At 45.0% G+C, this 23,095-nt stretch overlaps 1 protein-coding gene across 1 annotated transcript; it reads left to right on the plus strand.

The window, feature by feature from the left end:
• The first annotated feature begins 682 nt into the window (after positions 1–682).
• On the plus strand, positions 683–20,841 carry LOC104148466 (myosin heavy chain, skeletal muscle, adult-like). The gene is made up of 38 exons (XM_068913916.1): positions 683–918; positions 1,007–1,150; positions 1,236–1,392; positions 7,315–7,342; positions 7,445–7,565; positions 7,666–7,758; positions 7,889–7,952; positions 8,044–8,142; positions 8,250–8,353; positions 8,436–8,574; positions 9,116–9,234; positions 9,321–9,470; positions 10,268–10,438; positions 11,077–11,383; positions 11,486–11,556; positions 11,807–11,894; positions 11,989–12,106; positions 12,437–12,560; positions 12,647–12,783; positions 12,886–13,141; positions 13,778–14,020; positions 14,239–14,415; positions 14,496–14,641; positions 14,733–14,823; positions 14,916–15,305; positions 15,436–15,562; positions 15,746–15,864; positions 16,280–16,476; positions 16,858–17,041; positions 17,128–17,293; positions 17,465–17,589; positions 17,831–18,139; positions 18,239–18,442; positions 18,735–18,860; positions 18,955–19,125; positions 19,214–19,318; positions 19,458–19,553; positions 20,571–20,841. The coding sequence occupies exons 1-38, from the start codon at positions 715–717 to the stop codon at positions 20,721–20,723; spliced, it is 5,823 nt and encodes a 1,940-aa protein (XP_068770017.1). The 5' UTR covers positions 683–714; the 3' UTR covers positions 20,724–20,841.
• Positions 20,842–23,095: the final 2,254 nt, after the last annotated feature.

Below are 23,095 nucleotides of genomic sequence, written 5' to 3' on the forward strand. Positions count from 1 at the left end.
ATCATAAGTAAGATATAAAACATTTCTAAATATATCTAGTCAAATCGAATGACAATTATGCCCTTAGTTCAGTTTGCCAGACAATGCTTTGCCAAAGAAGGTTTGCCAAAAAATGTTTTGCCCAAAGGAAGAGGAAGAATCCAAAGCATCTGCATGCCAGAGTCTATAAAAGTCTCTTTGGAGTGCTCTACCCTGTCTCCACAAAAAGTTTCAAGGTAAGTGTGCTGTGTCTAGAGATTTGTTAAAATCAGCCATCCCTCTTTATCGCATATTATGCAGTGTATTATTTTCACAGAAACTGGTTTCCAAATCATTTTTTCCATCTGCTTTCAAAGCACCTGTATATTTTCTATATGAATTTTTTTTTTGAATTTTACTTTGAAGTAATAAGGTTCCTTTAGTGTTTTTTGTTCTGTCAAACTTCCAGCCACTGTACAATCTGTCCAGTGCCACAAGACACAAATAAAAGCAATTTCTTTAAAAGATTACCCCTTACAATGCAGGGCTGAAAGTAGTATTTTTCTCTTTTGGCTTCCAATCATTAAATAGTAGGAAATTTATTTTTTGCTAGACATTAGCAATTTTAGTGTGTGCTTCATCTTAAAACTTTGTAAGGAGTATCCTTGCTAACACAGAACATTGTTTTCCCACTGATGCAACATTTATGTTCTCCCACAGGGTCCTCTGCTGACGTGCTTTCAGTAAAGTGCAGACATGTCTTCAGACTCTGAGATGGCCGTCTTTGGGGAGGCGGCTCCTTACCTCCGAAAGTCAGAAAAGGAGAGAATCGAGGCCCAGAACAAACCCTTCGATGCCAAGTCATCGGTCTTTGTGGTGCATGCTAAGGAATCCTTTGTGAAAGGGACAATCCAGAGCAAAGAAGGAGGAAAGGTCACTGTCAAGACCGAAGCAGGAGAAGTGAGTAAAACACAAGGCTTCAGAGCAGCATTTAACTCCCGCTCTGAGCTCTTAGCTGACATGCATGGACCTCTCTCTTCCTTGGCAGACTCTGACCGTGAAGGAAGATCAAGTCTTCTCCATGAACCCTCCTAAGTATGACAAAATTGAGGACATGGCCATGATGACCCACCTCCATGAACCCGCTGTGCTGTATAACCTCAAAGAGCGTTATGCAGCCTGGATGATCTACGTAAGTACCAGCAGCAGTCCTCCTGCAGCTAGCTAGGAAGAACTGCTATGAGTGGAAGCCAACTTGCTGTCTCCCTTCCTCACAGACCTACTCGGGTCTCTTCTGTGTCACTGTCAACCCCTACAAGTGGCTGCCGGTGTACAACCCAGAGGTGGTGCTGGCCTACCGAGGCAAAAAGCGCCAGGAGGCTCCTCCCCACATCTTCTCCATCTCTGACAATGCCTATCAGTTCATGTTAACTGGTGAGTTGCTTGGTTTTCTTATTTGGCCATGAACACTCTTAGAGGAATACAAATGTCTTTTCTCTGGAAAATGGTGCAATTTTTTAAAGATGTTGTTAGGGTGGATGTCTTCTCATCAGTGCAAACATCTTCTTTACTGATACCATGTTTCTAAACAACCAAGGCTCTAACTTACTGTCCAACATGTTTGGAAGGAAATAATTCAATGCTAAAAACATTGTCAGGTTTTCCTTCAAAGAAATCTGAATATACTTTTAGATTTCTGGTTTGTTCTTAGTTGGGAGGATTGTGCAATTAATGATTTGCTTTGCAGGATTGAAAGTCACTTGGGTGGAGCTCTGTAAATAGGACTTGGTGTTAATGAAATGGAGATCCAATATTGAAGCCAATGTTTCCTTCAGCGGTCCTATGAAAACACATGAACCAGTCTCAGTTAGACATTACTGTGAAACCTGAACCTCAGAAAATTGGCACTTCCTTTCCCCATCTCAGAAACCGTTTGTTCTTCTCCATTCAGTGGTACAAAAGGAAGCCGTAAGAAAGAAGGATAGTGAAAAGTTTATCTCTAACTTTTTTAGGGTTGTCTAAATATCCAAACTTTACTCAGAAAAATACTAATCAAAGAGAAATATATTTTCATTTGTTAATATAATTCTTTTTTCAACAAATTACTGTAGTTTATCCTGTAAAGTTCAGAGTGGCAAGTAGGTTAATTGGAAAAGAATACTGTGAAAATGAAACAATAATAAATTGATCTTTTATTAGTGTGCCGTATGATGAAAGTATTTGTCTGTGTCAGCTTACATCTATTCTGGCTGCGACATTCAAGAAATGTGCAGAAGCTAGGTGACCTCAACCTCAGAGTTTCCCACTGGGAGTTAGTTACCTAATGACTTAGTGTTTTCAGATAGTTTCCAGCTTATTGGAAAACACAGTCCTAGAGGCACAGAATAAATGAAAGCCTTCTGTCAAAAAGGACTTTTGAAAGAAAGTCGATCCAGCTACACAGACTATTAAGGGAGGCTGTTAAACACATATAGGCTTTCTTCCAAAAAAAACAAAAAACCCACATTCTATTATATGCAAATGACTAAAATAGAAAGGATCTTAAATTCTGGCAAGGTAAATGTGAAAATACAAGAAGGCATGCAAAAGGAAAGAGAACCAAATTGCAGAAGGCATAAGAACTAATAATTATTTTTCAAATACTTAAGAAGCAGAAGGGCTTTAAAGGAGTCTGTAGAGCCAGTACACAGTCCTAATTAAAAAAGACAACTTGGAAAATATAAGGCCATATCACAACAACTGAATTAGTTTTTACACCTATTTACCATGAAGGAGTGTGAGAAATATTCACTTCTGGAACTCTTCCTTATAGAGGGATTCATTAGAGGAACTGCTTCTTATTGGAGTGTTCTTAAAAGAAATATGGAACAAAATGATAAAATAAACATTAACAAATTGCCAGGACAGAATTCACCCAAGCGTTCCAATGGAACTCTAAAGATGAACTTTTTGACCTTCCCACTGAAAGCTGTCTGGAAGATGGCTAGTGTTACAAAACTTTGTTTAAAGGGTTGAGAGGGGAGATCCAAGGAACAGCATACCAATAAGACTGATGTTTGTGACAGCCAAACTGGTAGAAACTTCTAAACAAGGTGTTTACTGGACATGTGAGTATATGTTACTTACCAAGAAAAAACTGATGCAGTTCTTTTAAAGGGAAGTCATGTCTCACAAATCTACTGAATTTTTTTGAGCCAAGGGAGAGTCAGTCAAGGTAACCTGTTTGAATTCAACAAAGATTCTCTGTACAGTCTATAAAGCTGCTATTCTTAGCACAAATTTTTATGCTTATGCTCAGAAGCAGCTGTAGAATTAGGAAAGTGTAAAAAGAACTGGTTAAGAGAAATGAAGATATAGCAAAAATAATTTTTCAGTTTTCATAGTGCAAAGTGTTCATCAGTGGAGTCCTCCTGGAATCTGCTCTTGGACTTCTGCAGTTCAGCATTTTTTAAAATGAGCTGGAAATGGGCAAAATTCCAAGGTGCCAAGGATTCTGAAGCCAGTAAGTCCTTCAGGGCAGTGCAAGTGAACTCTAACAGTGAATAATTTCAGAAGGACTTTATGAAATTAAATGGTTAGGTTATCATTCAGCAATGTGGCAGACAAAGTTCAGTCTAGAGGAATGTAAAACAATTGACAAATAAAAAAGCCCCAGTACTGTTGACATATAAATGATGGGTTCATTGCTGAAAATTACCACTTCCATTATGGATATACTTCTATAATATAGCTTTGAAAATTTTGGCTAAATGGTCAGTAATATACAAAAAAACAAGCAGAAAGTTGAGAAAGGAATAGAGATCAAAACAGAAAATAGTATTATGTCGCGGTGGGTACCAAGGAATGTCTGTACCTTGTGTACTGTATGTATTTCTTCTCTTCCTTTTTCAAAGAAGAATACAAAAGAGATTGGACAGGTCAAGAAAAGAATGAAAAGGTTTTTCAAAGGCATTGCATGGCATGGCATGACATCCACATAGGTAAATAACGACAAATGATTGATGACAGGAAAAAGAAAGCTCACCGCAAATCAAAAATTATTTATTCACACAGTAAGTAGTTCTAAAACAGAAGATATGAGATGCTAAAAGCTGAAGCAACACGAAAAGAATTGAGCATGGGTTACACAAATGACTCAAAAAAATCTGGAAAGCCAATTCAGTGCAAAGCATTACACAAAAAAACATCCACTCTCGCTCTGGAAGATTGAAAATTTCAGTATTCTAGCACAGGGAATTATACCTTAGGGGAATGGTTGATACAAGCTTATGATGTTTTCATAATTTTCTCTAGACAACAATTAATTAGCCATAGATAGAATAATCACTTAGTGGTGGCCTTTGGTCTTACGGGAGGTGGTTGTCCCTAGGTTACTCAAGTTGTGAGAAGCATTTGCTCCAGTTCATTTTAGTTTACAGATAGTTCAAAATTTCCTTAACAGACAGTTCAATATTAACTAGTAATTAATTAATCTATGTGCAGTTGCAGGGCCATGAACTTGTTTCAGTTAAGAGACTTGGTGAGATAGGTCACATGACTGGGATGCTGTCATGAATGGCTACACGCTTTTTAGGAAAGACAGGCCAGGAAGGTGAGGCAGTGGAATTTCCCTTTATGTGAGGGAGCAACTAGAATGTATGGAGCTCTGCCTCGGGGTGGATGAAGAGCAAGCTGAGAGCCTATGGGTAAGCATTAAAGGGCAGGCTAACATGGGTGACACTGCCGTGGGGGTTTACTACAGGCCACCTGATCAGGAAGAAGTCATCGATGAGGCCTTCTACAGACAGCTGGAAGTAGCCTCACGATCAAAGGCCCTGGTTCTCATGGGGGACTTTAACCACTCTGACATCTGCTGGAGGAACAACACAGCAAGGCACAAACAGTCCAGGAGGTTCCTGAAAAGCACTGATGATAACTCTCTGACACAGGTGATGGAGAGCCAACAAGGAGAAGTGCGCTGCTGGACCTTGTACTAACAAACGAGGAAAGTCTGGCTGGAGATGTGAAGGCTGGGAAGAGGGGTCCAAGAGTGTTGGTTAATACTTAAGGATCACTTCCTCCAGGCTCAAGAACAGCGCACCCCTCTGAGTAAGAAGTCGAGCAAAGCAGGCAGGAGACCTGCATGGATGAGCAAGGAACTCCTGGCAAAACTCCAACAGAAGAAGGAAGTATACAGGATGTGGAAAAGGGGAAGGGCCACTTGGGAGGAATACAGGGACGCTGTCAGAGTGTGCAGGGATGCAACAAGGAAGGCTAAGGCCCATTTGGAATTACATCTGGCAAGGGATGTCAAGGACAACAAGAAGGGCTTCTTCAAATACATCAGTAGCAAAAGGAAGACTAGGGAAAATGTGGGCCCGCTGGTGCCCTGGTGACGAAGGATACAGAGAAGGCAGAGTTGCTGAATGCCTTCTTTGTTTCAGTCTTCACTGCTAAGGCCAGCCCTCAGGAATTCTGGACCCTGGGGACAAGAGAGGAAGTCTGGAGAAAGGAAGACTCTCCCTTGGTTGAGGAGGATCAGGTTAGAGATCTTTTGTCCAAACTTGACATCCATAAATCCATGGGCCCCGATGGGATGCACCCACGAGTGCTGCGGGAGCTGGCGGATGTTATCGCTAGGCCACTCTCCATCATTTTGGAAAGGTCCTGGAGATCAGGAGAGGTGCCTGAGGACTGGAAGAAAGCCAATGTCACCCCAGTCTTCAAAAGGGCAAGAAGGAGGAGCCAGGAAACTACAGGCCTGTCAGCCTCCCCTCCATCCCGGGAAAGGTGATGGAACAGCTCCTCCTGGAGGTCTTCACTAAGCATCTGGAGGACAAGAAGGTGATCAGGAGTAGTCAGCATGGATTCACCAAAGGCAAATCATGCTTGACCAATCTGATAGCCTTCTTACGAAGGAATGACTGGCTGGGTAGATGAGGGCAGAGCAGTGGATGTTGTCCCCCTGAACTTCAATAAGGCTTTGGACACTGTCTCCCACCACATCCTCCTAGGTAAGCTCAGGAAGTGAGGGTTGGATGAGTGGACGGTGAGGTGGATTGAGAACTGGCTGGATGGCCGAGCTCAGAGGGTTGTGGTCAGAGTCAGTTGGAGGCCTGTGGCTAGTGGTGTCCCCCAGGGGTCAGTCCTGGCTCCAGTCTTGTTCAATGTATTCCTCAGTGACCTGGAGGAAGGGAGAGAGTGCACCCTCAGCAAGTTTGCTGATGATACTAAACTGGGGGGAGAGGCTAACACACCAGAAGACTGTGCTGCCATTCAGAGGGACCCGGACGGGCTGGAGAGCTGGGCAGAGAGGACCCTCCTGAAGTTCAACAAAGGCAAGTGCAGGGGGTCCTGCACCTGGGGAGGAATAACCTCAAAGCAGCTCTGCAGAGAAGGACCTGGGAGTGCTGGGGGACAACAAGTTTAGCATGAGCCAGCAATGGGCCCTTGTGGCCAGAAAGGCCAATGGTATCCTGGGCTGCATTAGGAAAGCATTGCCAGCAGGTCGAGGGAGATAATCCTCCTCCTCTCCTCAGCCCCGGTGAGCCCATATCTGGAGTCCTGCGTCCAGTTCTGGGCTCCCCACAATGCAAGGGAGACATGGAGCTACTGGAGAGAGTCCAGCGGAGGGCTACAAAGATGATGAGGGGACTGGAGCATCTCTCCTCTGAAGAAAGGCTGCGAGAGCTGGGCCTGCTGAGCCTGGAGAAGAGAAGCCTGAGGGGGCATCTGACCAATGTATATACGTATTTGAAGGGAGGATGTCAAGTGGATGGAGTCAGACTTTTTTCTCAGTGGTGCCCAGCGATAGGACAAGAGGCAACGGGCACAAACTGAACCACAGGAAGTTCCATCTGAACCTGAGGACAAACTTCTTTCCTGGGAGGTTGCCTGAGCACTGGAACAGGTTGCCCAGAGAGGTAGTGGAGTCTCCTTCCCTGGAGATATTCAAAACCTGCCTGGATGTGATCCTGTGCAATGTGCTCTAGAAGACCCTGCTTGAGCAGGAGGGTTGGACCAGATGATCTCCAAAGGTCTCTTCCAACCTAAACCACTTCTGTGATTCTGTGATTTTGCTAAAATACTCTTTAGTTTGGATTCCTTTCTACAGAGACAAATAAGCAGCCCTGACATGAGGAGAATATCCTAGAAAAGAAGATAACATACTACGCATGACATACATGTCAATATGAATAGATATAGAATGCCATTTATTACTGCTGAGAAATAGTAGGGCAAAGGATTCTAAAGAGACTAGGGGAAATACCCAAGGGCTTTTAAAATGAATAGGCTGCCTTGTGCGGTTCTACAAGCTTCAACTAATGTTTTTATATAAGGTGTTCATACCCCTCTTTGTTTCTGTTTCTTTCACAGATCGTGAGAATCAATCAATCCTGATCACGTACGTACATTCCCTGATTGGGTTCCTGATGGGTTGCTCTGTGCCACTGAACCTGCTGCCTGACCATACTGCTTCTCTCTGCTTCTCTCTTTGGCTTCACAGCGGAGAATCTGGTGCCGGGAAGACTGTGAACACAAAGCGTGTCATCCAGTACTTTGCAACAATTGCAGCTAGTGGGGAGAAGAAGAAGGAGGAGCAGCCACAGCAGGCAGGCAAAATGCAGGTGAGTTCCTGGTGAGGCAAAAATGTAGGTGAGGGATAGGACCCTCCAGCTTTCAGCTTTATTTAGGAGCTATATCATGACAATAATATTTCTGTCTTAGGGCACCCTTGAGGACCAAATCATCAGTGCCAACCCCCTGCTGGAGGCCTTTGGAAATGCCAAGACTGTGAGGAATGACAACTCCTCACGCTTTGTAAGTCGTTGCTTTGGACAAAATCTCTCCCTCTCTTTACAAGCGTAATGATGGGCCTCGTGCTAGTCTCACCGAAGGAGACGGCAAAGGAATGCAGCTAGGCTGAAATGCTTCTTTCTTCCCTGAACAGGGCAAATTCATCAGAATCCACTTTGGGGCCACAGGGAAACTGGCTTCTGCTGACATTGAAACATGTAAGAGACCGTCCTTGACTCAGCACGTTCCTTTCCGTCTTCCTGTTCTGTGCACTGTCTTGTGCCTAACTCCTTCTCTCTTCCTTGCCAGATCTGCTGGAGAAGTCCAGAGTCACTTTCCAGCTCAAGGCAGAAAGAAGCTACCACATATTTTATCAGATCATGTCCAACAAGAAGCCAGAGCTAATTGGTAGGAAGGATCCCTAACTCTTTTTGGAGGAAGAGAGCTGAGCAACAGCTCACTCTCCTACCTAGCTGACAAAACTAAGCCTCTTTCCTACCTGTTCTGGCTTTCAGACATGCTCCTCATTACCACCAACCCATATGACTACCACTTTGTGAGTCAAGGTGAGGTCACTGTTCCCAGCATTGATGACCAGGAGGAGCTGATGGCTACAGATGTAAGTATTATAAAGGGAAAAGTTTTTATGAGTGTTCTTAAGGTTACTAGGCAATGTTTTTACTTTACTGTTTCTGTTGCAGAGTGCCATTGATATCCTGGGCTTCACTGCTGATGAGAAGACCGCCATTTACAAGCTGACGGGGGCTGTCATGCACTATGGGAACTTGAAGTTCAAGCAGAAACAACGAGAGGAGCAGGCAGAGCCAGATGGCACGGAAGGTACTAGTGCACTCACTCGTTCAAAGAACTCTGCTGTTTACAGAGATGATATCTTAGCCTCCAAAGGCAGACCTGAAGAGGTGTGAGTCCCAAAGTAAAACTCTGAGAAAAAGCATCTATGTGCAGTGTCTAAATGTGGGGGCACTTTTCTGGTCACAGGAAATAGAATCCTTTCATTCAGTCATTTTATACCTCACAGAAACACATAGCCTGAAGGTAGAAACCTCAACACAGGATATCTCTCTTTCAGTAAAACCCTCACCTATTGAATCAGAGTCATGTATACTCATATTTCTGGTGAAATGAACCCTGCATTCATTGCAGGAAGCCCAGCATTATCTTTCATAATTTTCAGTCCCTCTCAGATCTCCTATGTGAGACCAGACAAACACATTTGCCTTTCTAGAAAATGGACAGTAGAGCTGATTCTAAGAAACTCCACACTGATCAAGTTCTAGTCATTGTCTAATTGTCTATTCTTCTCTCTCTATCCCTCTTTCTCCCTCTCTTTCCCTCTCTCTCCCTCTCTCTCCTTGTTTAGTGGCTGACAAAGCTGCCTACCTGATGGGTCTGAACTCAGCCGACATGCTCAAAGCCATGTGTTATCCCCGAGTCAAGGTTGGGAATGAATTTGTGACCAAAGGTCAAACTGTGGAACAGGTAAAAAGAGTGTAAAATACATGACTTGAATGAAGACTTGAGCATTCCTCTTTTATCCTAAATGGTAACCTTTCTTCTTTGCTTAGGTGAACAATGCAGTTGGTGCCCTGGCAAAAGCTGTCTATGAGAAGATGTTCTTGTGGATGGTCATTCGTATCAACCAGCAACTGGATACCAAACAACCCAGACAGTACTTCATTGGTGTCCTGGACATTGCTGGCTTTGAAATCTTTGATGTAAGGAACAAGGATTTGGCATTACTTTCATGGGAGGGGTCATCAGACACATGTTTCTTTTTATGAAGCTTCAGAAATATATCCTCATCATCTGCAGTTTTCTGGAACCCTTTGTTGCTTCTCCTTAGATACAGCATTGGCCCTCCAAGGGCTTCACTTAGAAACACATTGATCGTAATGTTTTCAATAGATAGAAGAAAGCACTGCCTTCCGACAAAAGATTTCAGAGGCCCTTGAGCATGCAAAAGGTCTTGGGCATCACACAATAAAGTGACAGACCTAGGACTAAGGCTCACATAGGGCTGGGCCAAAGGTGTGGGCATTCTTGGAAAAGCCAAGAAATGGTTGTGCTGTGCGAAAAAGCAGAGCATATTTCCCATGTTGTGAATGCAGTGGTGCTAAGACTTCTAGGTCAGAGCAAAGAAAGCCCCAGACTGTTCATCTGAGGGCTGAGAAATTCTTGGGCAGGACAGTGAGGAAGTCTCCATTGTCCAGATGGTAAGAAAGCTGCAACATCTCGATGTCACTGCAGCTAACGTTACTGAACTGTTTAGCTTATGAGTAGCACAGCAAAGAAGACATTCTACTTTTAGGTTGATTTCAAAAGGTAACAATAACAAAAATCCCTTGAGGACACTAAATTTTACAACAGAAATTCTGCTAAGGAAGCACACAACATTAAAATACAGTAAGGTGTGATATTTCAATTGGGGAACTCCAGAATTAGGACATTACTGTCAAAACTGTGACCATTGCAACACCTTGAGAATCTGTGCACCTTTCTTTGTGTTGTACAGTTCAACAGCTTTGAGCAGCTCTGCATCAACTTCACCAATGAGAAACTGCAACAGTTCTTCAACCACCACATGTTTGTACTGGAGCAGGAGGAGTACAAGAAGGAAGGAATTGAATGGACTTTCATTGACTTTGGGATGGACCTGGCTGCTTGCATTGAACTCATTGAGAAGGTACCTACTCCATCCAAGTATATGATGCACTGTGAATTTTGTGATGTTTGTGGGCCATATTCAGTTGACAAAGAAATCTTTCACACTCGCACACAGCTAAACAAAGTATCCTGTCTTGAAATTTATTTTATCTTGAGGTAGGAAAATTCGGAAGGCCATACACAAATCTGTATCATCAGTACTCCGTTTTCCTGTCTTCAAGCATGGAACCGGTAGTCTGAACTCCCAGTAAGAGAATTTTTTAAAACATACTCCAGTCAGTTTCCTTTCCCTTTTCCTCCAAAGATTCAAATAAAAACTCCACATATATTTGCAAAATAAATATCTTTTAGACTAATTTTCCAAAACAGTGCGTCTCTAGCAGTTTTTCTTCCACCTGTGTTTCTGACTACCACTTCTGACTCTGCCCCTGGCTCTAACTAGAACTGGACCAATGTTCTTACCAGTTCTGTGAAGACAGGCTGCTGGAAGTGAAGGGAAGGCTCAAATAAGTTCTCTGACTGAGAACAAACCCTGACAAACCTAGGCCCTTATCCATTCTGAGATGCTATCAATAGTGCACAGGTAACCCTGATGATCATGGCATAGGCCTCACACCACTGTAATCTTTCTCTGTCACTTCTTGTGATGTCTTCCAGCCCATGGGCATCTTCTCCATCCTGGAAGAGGAGTGCATGTTCCCCAAGGCAACTGACACCTCTTTCAAGAACAAGCTCTATGACCAGCATCTGGGCAAGTCCAGCAACTTCCAGAAGCCCAAGCCTGCCAAAGGCAAGGCTGAGGCTCACTTCTCCCTGGTGCACTATGCTGGCACAGTGGACTACAACATCTCTGGCTGGCTTGAGAAGAACAAGGACCCCCTGAATGAAACTGTCATTGGCCTATATCAGAAATCACCTGTGAAGACACTGGCCTTACTCTTTGCTACCTATGGTGGAGAAGCAGGTAAGCTCTTTAAAATCCGTATGTACCATCTGTTCATAATATACAAAGGGGATGCTCAAAGGCAATGTTATAAATGTCTGTCCCATTCCTTCAATTTTGCAGAGGGTGGTGGTGGCAAGAAGGGTGGTAAGAAGAAGGGTTCCTCCTTCCAGACAGTCTCAGCTCTTTTCCGGGTAGGTACAGAATTCATTTTCTCATAAACAAGAATGCCCACTGAAATACCAGAAGTAGAAAAATACCCACGAGATGGAAACCTTATAATTCTGTGAGCAGATTCTGATGCATACTTAATGAAGGATCTTTAAACCAATAAACAAGGCATACTGCTATGTCAATAGACTGAAAAACTCAATATTATATGTGAAATATTAAGAATTAAAGTGCATACAAATTGTAATTTAACTTTACCTCATGATCTCACAGGAGAATTTGAACAAGCTGATGACAAATCTGCGGAGCACTCACCCCCATTTTGTACGCTGCATCATCCCAAATGAAACAAAAACACCTGGTAAGGGGATAAAACTGGAGGAAAACTTGAGCCACAGGAGCTCTTCTCCAGAGTACCAAACAATGGGGTAGTCATTAATGGTGTTGCTTGTTAGGTGCCATGGAACATGAGCTGGTGCTGCACCAGCTGCGGTGCAATGGTGTGCTGGAAGGGATCAGAATTTGCAGGAAAGGATTCCCCAGCAGAGTCCTCTATGCCGACTTCAAACAGAGGTAAGAGCACTCCACCATTTGCCCATTCTGCCTAAGCTGAACAGCCTGAGCATCCTAGCACACTGGGAACATTATATTTTAAACTGGTACTGAGCAGTAACATAAAAATGTTTTCACTATCATTTCATGATGATATAATATTGCTGAGGATCAAGATTACTATGGATTCTGATTTAACAGTATGGAAAATTTCTACACACTGCCCTGAAAGAATGGTCTGTTCCCAGGCATGTGATTGCTTCAGTCAGACAGTCTGAGAAGGTGGTGGGCTTCAGACACAGCGGTGGTCGGGGTGATGGGGATTTATTCATGTTCTGTTTTCTCCTACAGGTACAGGGTGCTAAATGCAAGTGCTATCCCAGAGGGACAGTTCATAGATAGCAAGAAGGCTTCAGAGAAGCTCCTTGGGTCCATTGATGTGGATCACACCCAGTACAGATTTGGTCATACTAAGGTAGAAACAACTTCTGAGTTCAAAAACTCTGGCCCTGTGTTTGGCAGTATCTGAGACTGATGTGCTACAATGTTCCCTTTCTCAAGGTGTTCTTCAAAGCTGGGCTAATAGGTCTTCTGGAGGAGATGAGAGATGAGAAGCTAGCAGAGATTATGACCATGACACAGGCCAGGTGCAGGGGCTTCCTGATGAGAGTGGAGTACCGGAGAATGGTGGAGAGGAGGTACACATTTCTCACCTTTAATTTTTTCTCATGGTACTTGTCTAATTGAGTCTCAATTCATCATGCTCAAGGTATGTAACAGGCATATGAATTGTATTTCAGGGATTCCATCTTCTGCATCCAGTACAATGTTCGTGCATTCATGAACGTCAAGCACTGGCCCTGGATGAAACTGTTCTTCAAAATCAAGCCCTTGCTGAAGAGCGCAGAATCAGAGAAGGAGATGGCCAACATGAAACAAGAATTTGAGAAAACCAAGGAAGAGCTTGCAAAGTCTGAGGCAAAGAGGAAGGAACTGGAGGAGAAAATGGTCACCTTGCTGCAGGAGAAAAATGACCTGCAGCTCCAAGTGCAGGCTGTGAGTATCGCCGTTTATTTGTCCATGGGAACAGGAGTTTGCATGGTCACATTATTCTCTGGCAAGCACAGACTTAAAAACAAAACTCCGTTTTGTCTGAGGACAACACACTTATGTAACTCTTTGAAAAGGGAAGAACTCTCCAGTACCTGCTGTGATTTTATGGGAGAAATAAATTCTTCTTCCTCCAAGAAATTATTAAATACCACCAGATGCAGCATGACTTAAGAAACTAAAGCTAAGCTACATTGTTTGCAAAGGGAAAAGACGCTAAGGCTTCTTTAAGGATAAATACACAGTTTCAGTGACCATTCTTATGGGGTGCACATGAATGTGAAGTATCTCAAAGAAGGTTAAAGACTTTTTGAGCATATTTTAAGAATTAAAAAAAAAAGGATAGTCTGATTTTATTCTTATTTTTGACAATAATGCAGACAAAACAGATCAGAGAAGAATACTCTAGAATGTTCTTTTCAGTTGAGAGGCGATATAAAGCTCCACAGAAAAAGAATGAGCCATTTGGTCAGTTGTTTGCACGGAAGGTCCATTTCAGCCTTCATTCTCACACATGCCTACTTAGCGACAGCTGAGAAACTTCAAACCTTATAACCCAAGAATATTTCTTTTCTCCTCCAGGAAGCAGATAGCTTGGCTGATGCTGAGGAAAGATGTGACCAACTCATCAAAACCAAAATCCAGCTGGAGGCCAAAATTAAGGAGGTGACTGAAAGGGCGGAGGACGAGGAAGAAATCAATGCGGAGCTGACAGCCAAGAAGAGGAAACTGGAGGACGAATGTTCAGAGCTGAAGAAAGATATCGACGACCTGGAGTTAACTCTGGCCAAAGTTGAGAAGGAAAAACATGCCACCGAGAACAAGGTACAGACATGGGGTTTAAAATTAAGGGCCAAGGGACAGATGTGTTTCCCACAGCTTGATACCCCTAGCACACTGCTAGCTTTGCAACATGCCAGCAGGAGAGGTGGGCACTGAAAAGGAAAACCAAGCTCTTGACTGAGCATTCTGAAGTGAAAAGGTGACTGCATCAGCAGTCATGTTATCTCTCCAGTTTTTGGACACTTGCTCATAATGTGCAGGTGAAAAACCTCACTGAGGAGATGGCAGCCCTGGATGAGAACATTGCCAAGCTGACAAAAGAGAAGAAAGCCCTCCAAGAGGCCCACCAGCAGACACTGGATGACCTGCAGGCAGAAGAGGACAAAGTCAATACGCTGACCAAAGCTAAAACCAAGCTGGAGCAGCAAGTGGATGATGTAAGCACACACACATCCAGTAAAAACAGTTATGGAGTTAGGCCTGGCTGGCAGAGCATTCACGGCCTTGTTCTGTTTAGCTCGAAGGGTCCCTGGAGCAAGAGAAGAAACTGCGCATGGACCTTGAGCGAGCCAAGAGGAAACTCGAGGGAGACCTGAAGCTGGCCCATGACACCATAATGGACTTGGAAAACGACAAGCAGCAGCTGGATGAGAAACTGAAGAAGTAAGTGTGGTTGTGGGGCACCTTTGCACTGTGCAGGTGCACATATGCTTTCCGTTGGGCTCTAACAAACAAAGTTTTGCTTTGTGCAAAGGAAAGACTTTGAAATCAGCCAGATCCAGAGCAAGATCGAGGATGAGCAAGCCCTGGGCATGCAATCGCAGAAGAAGATCAAGGAGCTGCAGGCAAGTCTTTGTTCCAACCCTTCTCTCACAGGCCTCGACAGAGGCCAGGTAGGAGCAGGGCATGGGTGTGAACGGTGCCTAATGTTCCCCAGGCCCGTATTGAGGAACTGGAGGAGGAAATCGAGGCCGAGCGGACCTCTCGGGCCAAAGCAGAGAAGCATCGGGCTGACCTCTCCAGGGAGCTAGAGGAGATCAGTGAGCGCCTGGAAGAAGCAGGGGGGGCCACGGCAGCTCAGATCGAGATGAACAAGAAGCGTGAGGCAGAATTTCAGAAGATGCGCCGGGACCTTGAAGAGGCCACTCTGCAGCATGAAGCCACAGCCGCCACCTTGCGGAAGAAGCATGCGGACAGTACAGCTGAGCTTGGGGAGCAGATAGACAACCTTCAGCGTGTCAAGCAGAAGCTGGAGAAGGAGAAGAGTGAGCTGAAGATGGAGATTGACGACTTGGCCAGTAACATGGAGTCTGTCTCCAAAGCCAAGGTATGGAATTGCAGATGTTCTTATGCTCTCAGGCACATGGTATGACATACAGGCTGCATCTACTAACCACATTCTCATACAAGACCTCAGTGTATCCAACTTTCTTCCCTTCCATGTATTTGATGCCTAGGCAAACCTGGAGAAGATGTGCCGCACCCTGGAAGACCAGCTAAGTGAGATTAAGACAAAGGAGGAGCAGAATCAGCGCATGATCAATGACCTCAATACACAAAGAGCTCGTCTGCAGACAGAAGCAGGTGAGACATTCCCATTCCTGATGTGCAATGGGAGAACCTGCAAGTCCTGACGACGCCACAGGGTTCGAAGTGATTAATGGTTTGCCTTCTCTTCCACTCCAACACAGACAGGTTTACAGGCACAAATTGTCATACTATTGCTAGTATAATAGCATTCTTCCCTGTTTGTTTTACACTTCCTAGGTGAATATTCACGCCAGGTGGAGGAAAAAGATGCATTGATTTCTCAGCTGTCTAGAGGCAAGCAGGGATTTACTCAACAGATTGAGGAACTGAAGAGACATCTAGAGGAGGAAATAAAGGTGACCATATTTCCTGTAAAAAGCTTCTCCTTAGAGGCAGAGTTCTGTTTTAGGGAACTTTTCCCTAAAGCCTTGCAGTGCATGACGGAGTACATGATAAACATAGCCCACCTAATCATCACGTGTTCTCTACTCTAGAGGAAGTAATGTACAATGCTTTGATGCAATTTGTGATACTTTCTAGATAGAACTGTAGAACACTTATAAAAGCAACAGATTCATTCCCACCTTTCACTAACACAAGCTGATTCCCTAGAACACATTTAGGAAGGATCCATCAGCTCCCAGCTTTACCCTTCTCTGTGAGAATTTACCCATCCCTTCCCCTAGGGCAATATTCAGCTGCCTGACAATTTCACTGTCAAGAAGCATCTCAAAATATGTATTGAAGTTACCAATCCTAATGTCCCCACAGGCCAAGAATGCCCTGGCCCACGCCTTGCAGTCTGCACGCCATGACTGTGACTTGCTCCGGGAACAATATGAAGAGGAGCAGGAAGCCAAGGGTGAGCTGCAGCGTGCCTTGTCCAAGGCCAACAGTGAAGTGGCCCAGTGGAGAACCAAATACGAAACGGATGCTATTCAGCGCACGGAGGAACTGGAGGAGGCCAAGTATGTGGGAACTGGGATGTGGAGCAGCTGGAGGGGACTGAGACTGTCAAGGCAAACACGAAGGAGTCGCTGAGACTGGATTAGGGTATAAGTGGGTAAAAGCAGCAATATACACTTTAGGGTACAGTAGCGAGAGAGAGTATGCTATGGGGCAAGCATGGCTTGGAAAAGCAAATGTACCCATTCATGTTTAAAAGGCTAACACAGGCCAAATACTCAGTAGGAGCTAGGACACAGAACAGATAGATTGATTGGGCAGCATGCAATCTTGGAACAGAATAACTGTTGTGAAAAGCACTGGGGTCAAAGACCGCAAAGTGGCCAAATGCCCATGAGCTTCCCTATAACCCCTAACCTGGAGCTCTGCTTATCACCTCCCAGGAAGAAGCTGGCACAACGTCTACAAGATGCAGAGGAACACGTTGAGGCCGTGAACGCCAAATGCGCTTCCCTGGAAAAGACAAAGCAGCGGCTGCAGAATGAAGTGGAGGACCTGATGATCGACGTGGAAAGAGCAAACGCTGCTTGCGCAGCTCTGGACAAGAAGCAGAAGAACTTTGACAAGGTAACCTGGGCTCCCGCCCTGTGGTCTGGGGACGGGGCATCCCCTCATGACTGCCACGTCCATACTCAGGCCCTGTTGCTCTTCAGATCCTGGCAGAGTGGAAGCAGAAGTATGAGGAAACGCAGGCTGAGCTGGAAGCCTCCCAGAAGGAGTCGCGCTCCCTCAGCACGGAGCTGTTTAAGATGAAGAATGCCTATGAGGAGTCCTTGGACCACCTGGAAACGCTGAAGCGTGAGAACAAGAACTTGCAGCGTAAGTCCCGGGCGCTCTGCTCCTGACTGGGCTTTCCCACAAGCCTGTCTGTCCACCACCCCACATGGGTCCCTGCCCGCAGTGCTGCGAGGGTGCGAGTCACCGTGGGGCGGCAGGGCCTTTCCCCTCCTGCTCAATGCCTGACCCTGCCATTTGTCTCTGTCCCTACAGAGGAGATTGCTGACCTCACGGAGCAGATTGCAGAGGGAGGAAAGGCCATTCATGAGCTGGAGAAAGTGAAGAAGCAGGTTGAGCAGGAGAAATCTGAAATCCAGGCTGCTCTGGAGGAAGCTGAGGTACACGGCCGTAATCACTGGTTTCCAGTCCGGAAATCCTGAGAGACAGTGTGAAAAATAATAGCTTGAGGTTGTAAGGCATATGGTATTGCTTTCTCCCTGTTAAGTTTGAAGCTGCAGCCTCAGTTTCCACATAATAGAGAAAAAAATAGCCCTGATTTGTGGCATAAGAGGTTGTTTCAGAAAGATCAACATTAGGAAATACACTTTTATTAATAGTGTGCTTTTTGTTCTTTTTCAGGCCTCCCTGGAACATGAAGAAGGGAAGATCCTGCGCCTCCAGCTGGAGCTGAACCAGGTGAAGTCTGAGATTGACCGCAAGATAGCAGAAAAAGATGAGGAAATCGACCAGCTGAAGAGAAACCACCTCAGAATTGTGGAGTCCATGCAGAGCACCTTGGATGCAGAGATCAGGAGCAGGAATGAAGCCCTGAGGCTGAAGAAGAAGATGGAGGGAGACCTGAATGAAATGGAGATCCAGCTGAGCCACGCCAACCGCGTGGCGGCAGAGGCCCAAAAGAACCTGAGAAACACACAGGCAGTGCTCAAGGTCCGTTAAGCAGAGATAGAAACAAGTGAATGGCTTAGCTCATTTCTTCAGTGCCAAGAATACTATGCCTGCTGATAATTTCTGCTGCCTCATTTACAGGATACCCAGATACACTTGGACGACGCTCTCAGGACGCAGGAGGACCTGAAGGAGCAGGTGGCCATGGTGGAGCGCAGAGCAAACCTGCTGCAGGCTGAAATTGAGGAGCTACGGGCAGCCCTGGAGCAGACGGAGCGGTCGAGGAAGGTGGCGGAGCAGGAGCTGCTGGATGCAACGGAACGTGTGCAGCTCCTTCATACCCAGGTAAGGGCTTGGTGTGGAAACCAGTTGTGCAGACACTTAACGCAGCAGAGGGCTGCTTATGTGTCAGAGGATAGGTCATGACAATCGTCTAGGGTGGCCTCTATACCACTGTCCACAGGGAAGGCATGCTCACAGCCCACTGCTTGATTCGCCACTGATGTTTTGTCAACAACCATTTAAAAAAGAATTCCAGCTTCTGAATAGGAAATCGGAAAAGAAAAGACTCGGTTCTGACTGTAGGTTGGGTATTTCAGGCCTAGGAATTCAAACCATGCAATTTCTGTTTGCACAGAACACCAGCTTGATCAACACCAAGAAGAAGCTGGAAACGGACATTTCCCAAATTCAGAGTGAAATGGAGGAGACGATCCAGGAAGCCCGCAATGCTGAAGAGAAGGCCAAGAAGGCCATCACAGATGTGAGCTGGGGGCCTCCTTTCATTGCTGGTGGTGGATGGATTCTGCCCCAACATGTCCCCTGTCCCAAACCGGCTCTGCTCCTTCACTCTCCAGGCAGCCATGATGGCAGAAGAGCTGAAGAAGGAGCAGGACACCAGCGCCCACCTGGAGAGGATGAAGAAGAACCTGGACCAGACGGTGAAGGACCTGCAGCACCGCCTGGATGAGGCTGAGCAGCTGGCGCTGAAAGGAGGCAAGAAGCAAATCCAGAAGCTGGAGGCCAGGGTGCGTATAGGGCAGGTATTTGTGCATCAGGGAGCACGTTCCATGGGGCACCACCGGGCAGGCTGCAAGGATGGGCTTCTCATTGCAGGTGCGGGAGCTGGAAGGGGAGGTGGATGCCGAGCAGAAGCGCAGCGCTGAAGCCGTGAAGGGTGTGCGCAAATACGAGAGGAGGGTGAAGGAGCTGACCTACCAGGTAAGGCAGGAGGTCTCTTTGTGCTGACACAACCTTCTCCCAAGAAGCCAAAACGTTTTAATGTGATTCCCATGGGGAAATGTTATTTTTGTTGTGGGGAAACCAATGCACTCTCTTTCCTGCTTACAAACTGCTCTAGTCTGAGGAAGACCGGAAGAATATTCTCAGGCTGCAGGACCTGGTGGACAAGCTGCAAATGAAAGTGAAATCCTACAAGAGACAGTCTGAAGAGGCTGTAAGTGTTGCCCAGAGTGGTGGCAAGAGTCACTTTCCAAGGGGGGGTAGCATGCTCATTGAGGAGATGATTATGAGAAACGTGGGAACTGCCATTGGTCCACAAGGGACGGCTTTAGCGTCTTTGACAGGCTGATAAATCACCCTGGTGCTTGGGTACCAAACAAGACAGAGAAAAAGAGAGCAAAGGCAAGACCAAGTGCAGATAAAAATTTTTAGGTATACAAGATCTGTGTAGTTTGCAAGAAGCAGTCCTTAGTTAATAATACAACAAGTACAACACATCTATTAGTTTTTAAAAGAACTTTCATCAAAAATTTCATCAAAAAGTCTTGAATTTCATCAAAAAATCATGAATTTCACATAGGTATCTCTAGGAAAGATTCCTGGGCACTCCCAAGACACACTGTGCAGCACTGCGTTTAGATTTGTGTGTGGAGACCTTGCCTTCTTCTGGGCATTGTGCAGTCAGGGATGAACTGAGGGAAGTCCTACAGCCTCTGGTGTTAGGAATCTCTGAGCGTGGCATCTTTGCTGCAGAGTCCAGTACAGACAAGGGTTGCTGCACTCTGCTGAGGGGACAATTTGTGAGATCTCACGGACTCGCCATCTCTTACAAATTCCTAACCTTGCCTCAGGGACTTAGAAGGCCCGAGGGACTTACCTGATAACTAGTTACACGTTTAGTAGCCAGACTAACAAATCTTCTTTTCAGTTAAAGCACCACCCGGACTATTTCCGTCTCAGCTTCCAGAGAGCAGAAGGGTGATAAAAATTGCAGGGTTAATCCCGTTCTGTGTTCAGACCCTGTTTGGCTTGGTCTAGAAGGGAATCTTCTAAACAAGGGAGACTGAGGAGGTCTGTGTGAAGCTTATGGGAAAGCAGTGGTGTGTAGGGGATGGAGGGTCTAAGGCTTCCCCTTCCTCCACCCAGGGAACAGCCCCTCAAGTCCCATCGGCAGGAGGACTGGAAACCCCTGCCCTGGGCTCTTCACCACCACCTCCCTCTCCCCCTACAGGAGGAGCTGTCCAATGTCAACCTCTCCAAATTCCGCAAGATCCAGCACGAGCTGGAAGAAGCCGAGGAGCGGGCTGACATTGCAGAGTCGCAGGTCAACAAGCTCCGAGCCAAGAGCCGGGAGTTTCACAGGAAGATAGAAGAGGAAGAGTGAGGATGTCATGGGGCAGCAAAGTGATGAGGGTCGTGCACAAAATGTGAAACCCCCCCCGTCACTTCCTTCTGTAACTAGTCTTTGTAACCGCCCCTGTGCCTAGAGAATAAAGACCATAGATTCCTTTGCATACACACTGTGAGCACTAATTTAAATTTCTCTTCTTACTGGTTAGGTCTGGATCACCATTAGTTTTTAGGCACAACTTTTACTTATAGTCCTTGTATACCTACATCACAATACAGCCTTTTATCATCAACCCCCCCCACCCCCAGCTACTTATGCCCTTTATATTACATTAGTAGCTGGGTCAGGAATAGAAATGGAACTTCAAAGACAGAGAAATCCAGGAAAATAATGCCAGAGATTGATTTGTACCAGTTCAGCCTACCTACTATTCTGTCTCAAAACAGCATCTGGTAGTTTTCCATACTGCATATTGGCCCTTTCCACTTGTGAACAAGTGATACAACTGTCAACCTAGATACTGTCAGCTGAGAGCTGCGCTTTTTGCCGGCCTCTCTCCAAGGGAGATTTGTGGAGGTCTGCATACTGGCAGAGTTTATGCTTTGTTGGAAGGTGACAGAAGTTGTTCTTCAGTCCAGTTTGTTTGCTTTATTAATTTAATTAGATAGGGGAACAGTGAAAAGTACTATGCCCTGTTGACTAAAATTGGAGGAGACTGGTTGACAGTTCTGTAACAATTCCTGTAAATCAGATCAATCTCCCTAAAAGCTGAGTATCCTGCCTACAGAAGCGCTACTTCTCTTGTGGGCATCTTTCTTTCTGATGAGAGCCCATCTATTGAATGTGGTCCTTTCCTTAGTGGTATTTTAGATACCTGAGCTTGGACCACCAGCTTCTCTCTATAGCCTATGGCAAGATGGGTCAGTGAGCATACAAGAGGTATCTGTAGTAGCCTATCAGTGAAAGAGAAATGTTGCAGTGTTCATTAGTAGCTGGCATTTCCAGTCTAGCCTACTGATTTTCCATTCAGGTATATAGACATAGCAACAAGAAAGTTAGGTAGCCAAAAAGCCTGATTCTGGGCCTGACCAGAGCTCAGAATGAACTAGCAGTGAAGACTTTGGACCAGGGCTAAACTGCTACAATGTCCAAGCATAATACCAGACAAAAGATGTAGATACGAGGAAGTGTTTTGTAGAAAAAAATTTAACTGTGTTATTAATGAGGCTTTTCTATATCATTTAGATAATTTATACTACTAGACTGTTAGAACATGAACTTAATTCCACATATTTGATGTGCTTCAAACTGCCTATAACAAGATTCTGAGTGTAAGAATTTGATGCAGGAAATATTTTCTGCATATTCCCACTGGTCACAATGTGTGGGCTATGGCATAGAATAGATTTTAGAGACACTTTAAAATTGTAATCCACAGACAATACACAGGTTATTGAAAATCTTAAGGATGCATTAGCACCACCTGAGTACAAGGGATCCCCTCCATCAGAAAGGATTTTAGGATAGGATGGTCTGGACCTCTGTTAAACGCAGTTTTCCTTTTTGAGAGAATTTCTACGATAGCCTTGTACAGAAAGAAAAAGGGCAAACTGAACTGCTGAAGAAGATATACTGTTTACTGGAAATGTGTAAAATGACTTGAAAGATCCTCCTTCCTCTCAGCAACTAGACACACTAATTTGACTCCTGTAGCTCAATCTAAAGTCTTGGCATGCATGTATGGAAGTTTTAGCACTGCAGCACATCTCCAGCCTATAAATGGGATGCACAAGGAATCTCATTTGTGCCTCCTCATTGCATACTTACCTCAGGTCTTAAAAATTTTTCATTGAGCCATCATCAGTAATGCTTTTCATATGACCAACAGAAAAAGCTAATCCATTCTTAGCCATGAAGTATATCCTCCCCCACAGCTGTCAGGTGAAAGCGGGTGGAGGTTGCACTACCAGGAGACTTGTATGACTCTCTTCAGAGTCCTTGATAAAGTCTGTTGGAGAGACAGATTGTAGTGAACTGCTTAGACAAGTCATGCCCTGGGAGAGAGATAGATAATCTTCTATAATTCAGATTGTGATGTCCAGCTGTTGTGTCATATGCCAACACAATAAATATTCTCATCCCAGCAAGATTCACTGTCTGAAGTCATTTTCCCAGACCGCAATCATACTAAGGAGACAAGAACACTCAGAAAGGCAGCTCCAGGCAGGAGGTGCTGTAGGACACGGCATCAAAGTGTGGGACAATAAGGAGAATCACTTCAAGAGCACATTCCTGATCAACACTAAGTAATAATGAATACATGCACAAAAACTTGCCATGCAATGAGCCACCGGTGATTGTATTTTGGTAGCATGTGCATACCATAGGTGAGGCAGGGGCTTCAT

Source organism: Struthio camelus, chromosome 19 (assembly GCF_040807025.1).
Source record: "Struthio camelus isolate bStrCam1 chromosome 19, bStrCam1.hap1, whole genome shotgun sequence".
In the NCBI taxonomy this organism is placed as follows: Eukaryota; Metazoa; Chordata; class Aves; order Struthioniformes; family Struthionidae; genus Struthio; species Struthio camelus.

Bases quoted from the DNA above. Each gene is read 5' to 3' on its own strand.
- LOC104148466 (XM_068913916.1), top strand. From the start codon at position 715: ATGTCTTCAGACTCTGAGATGGCCGTCTTTGGGGAGGCGGCTCCTTAC. The intron at 11,384-11,485 runs GTAAGCTCTTTA...TCAATTTTGCAG, and splicing joins TACCTATGGTGGAGAAGCAG to AGGGTGGTGGTGGCAAGAAG. The intron at 19,319-19,457 runs GTAAGGCAGGAG...AAACTGCTCTAG, and splicing joins TGAAGGAGCTGACCTACCAG to TCTGAGGAAGACCGGAAGAA.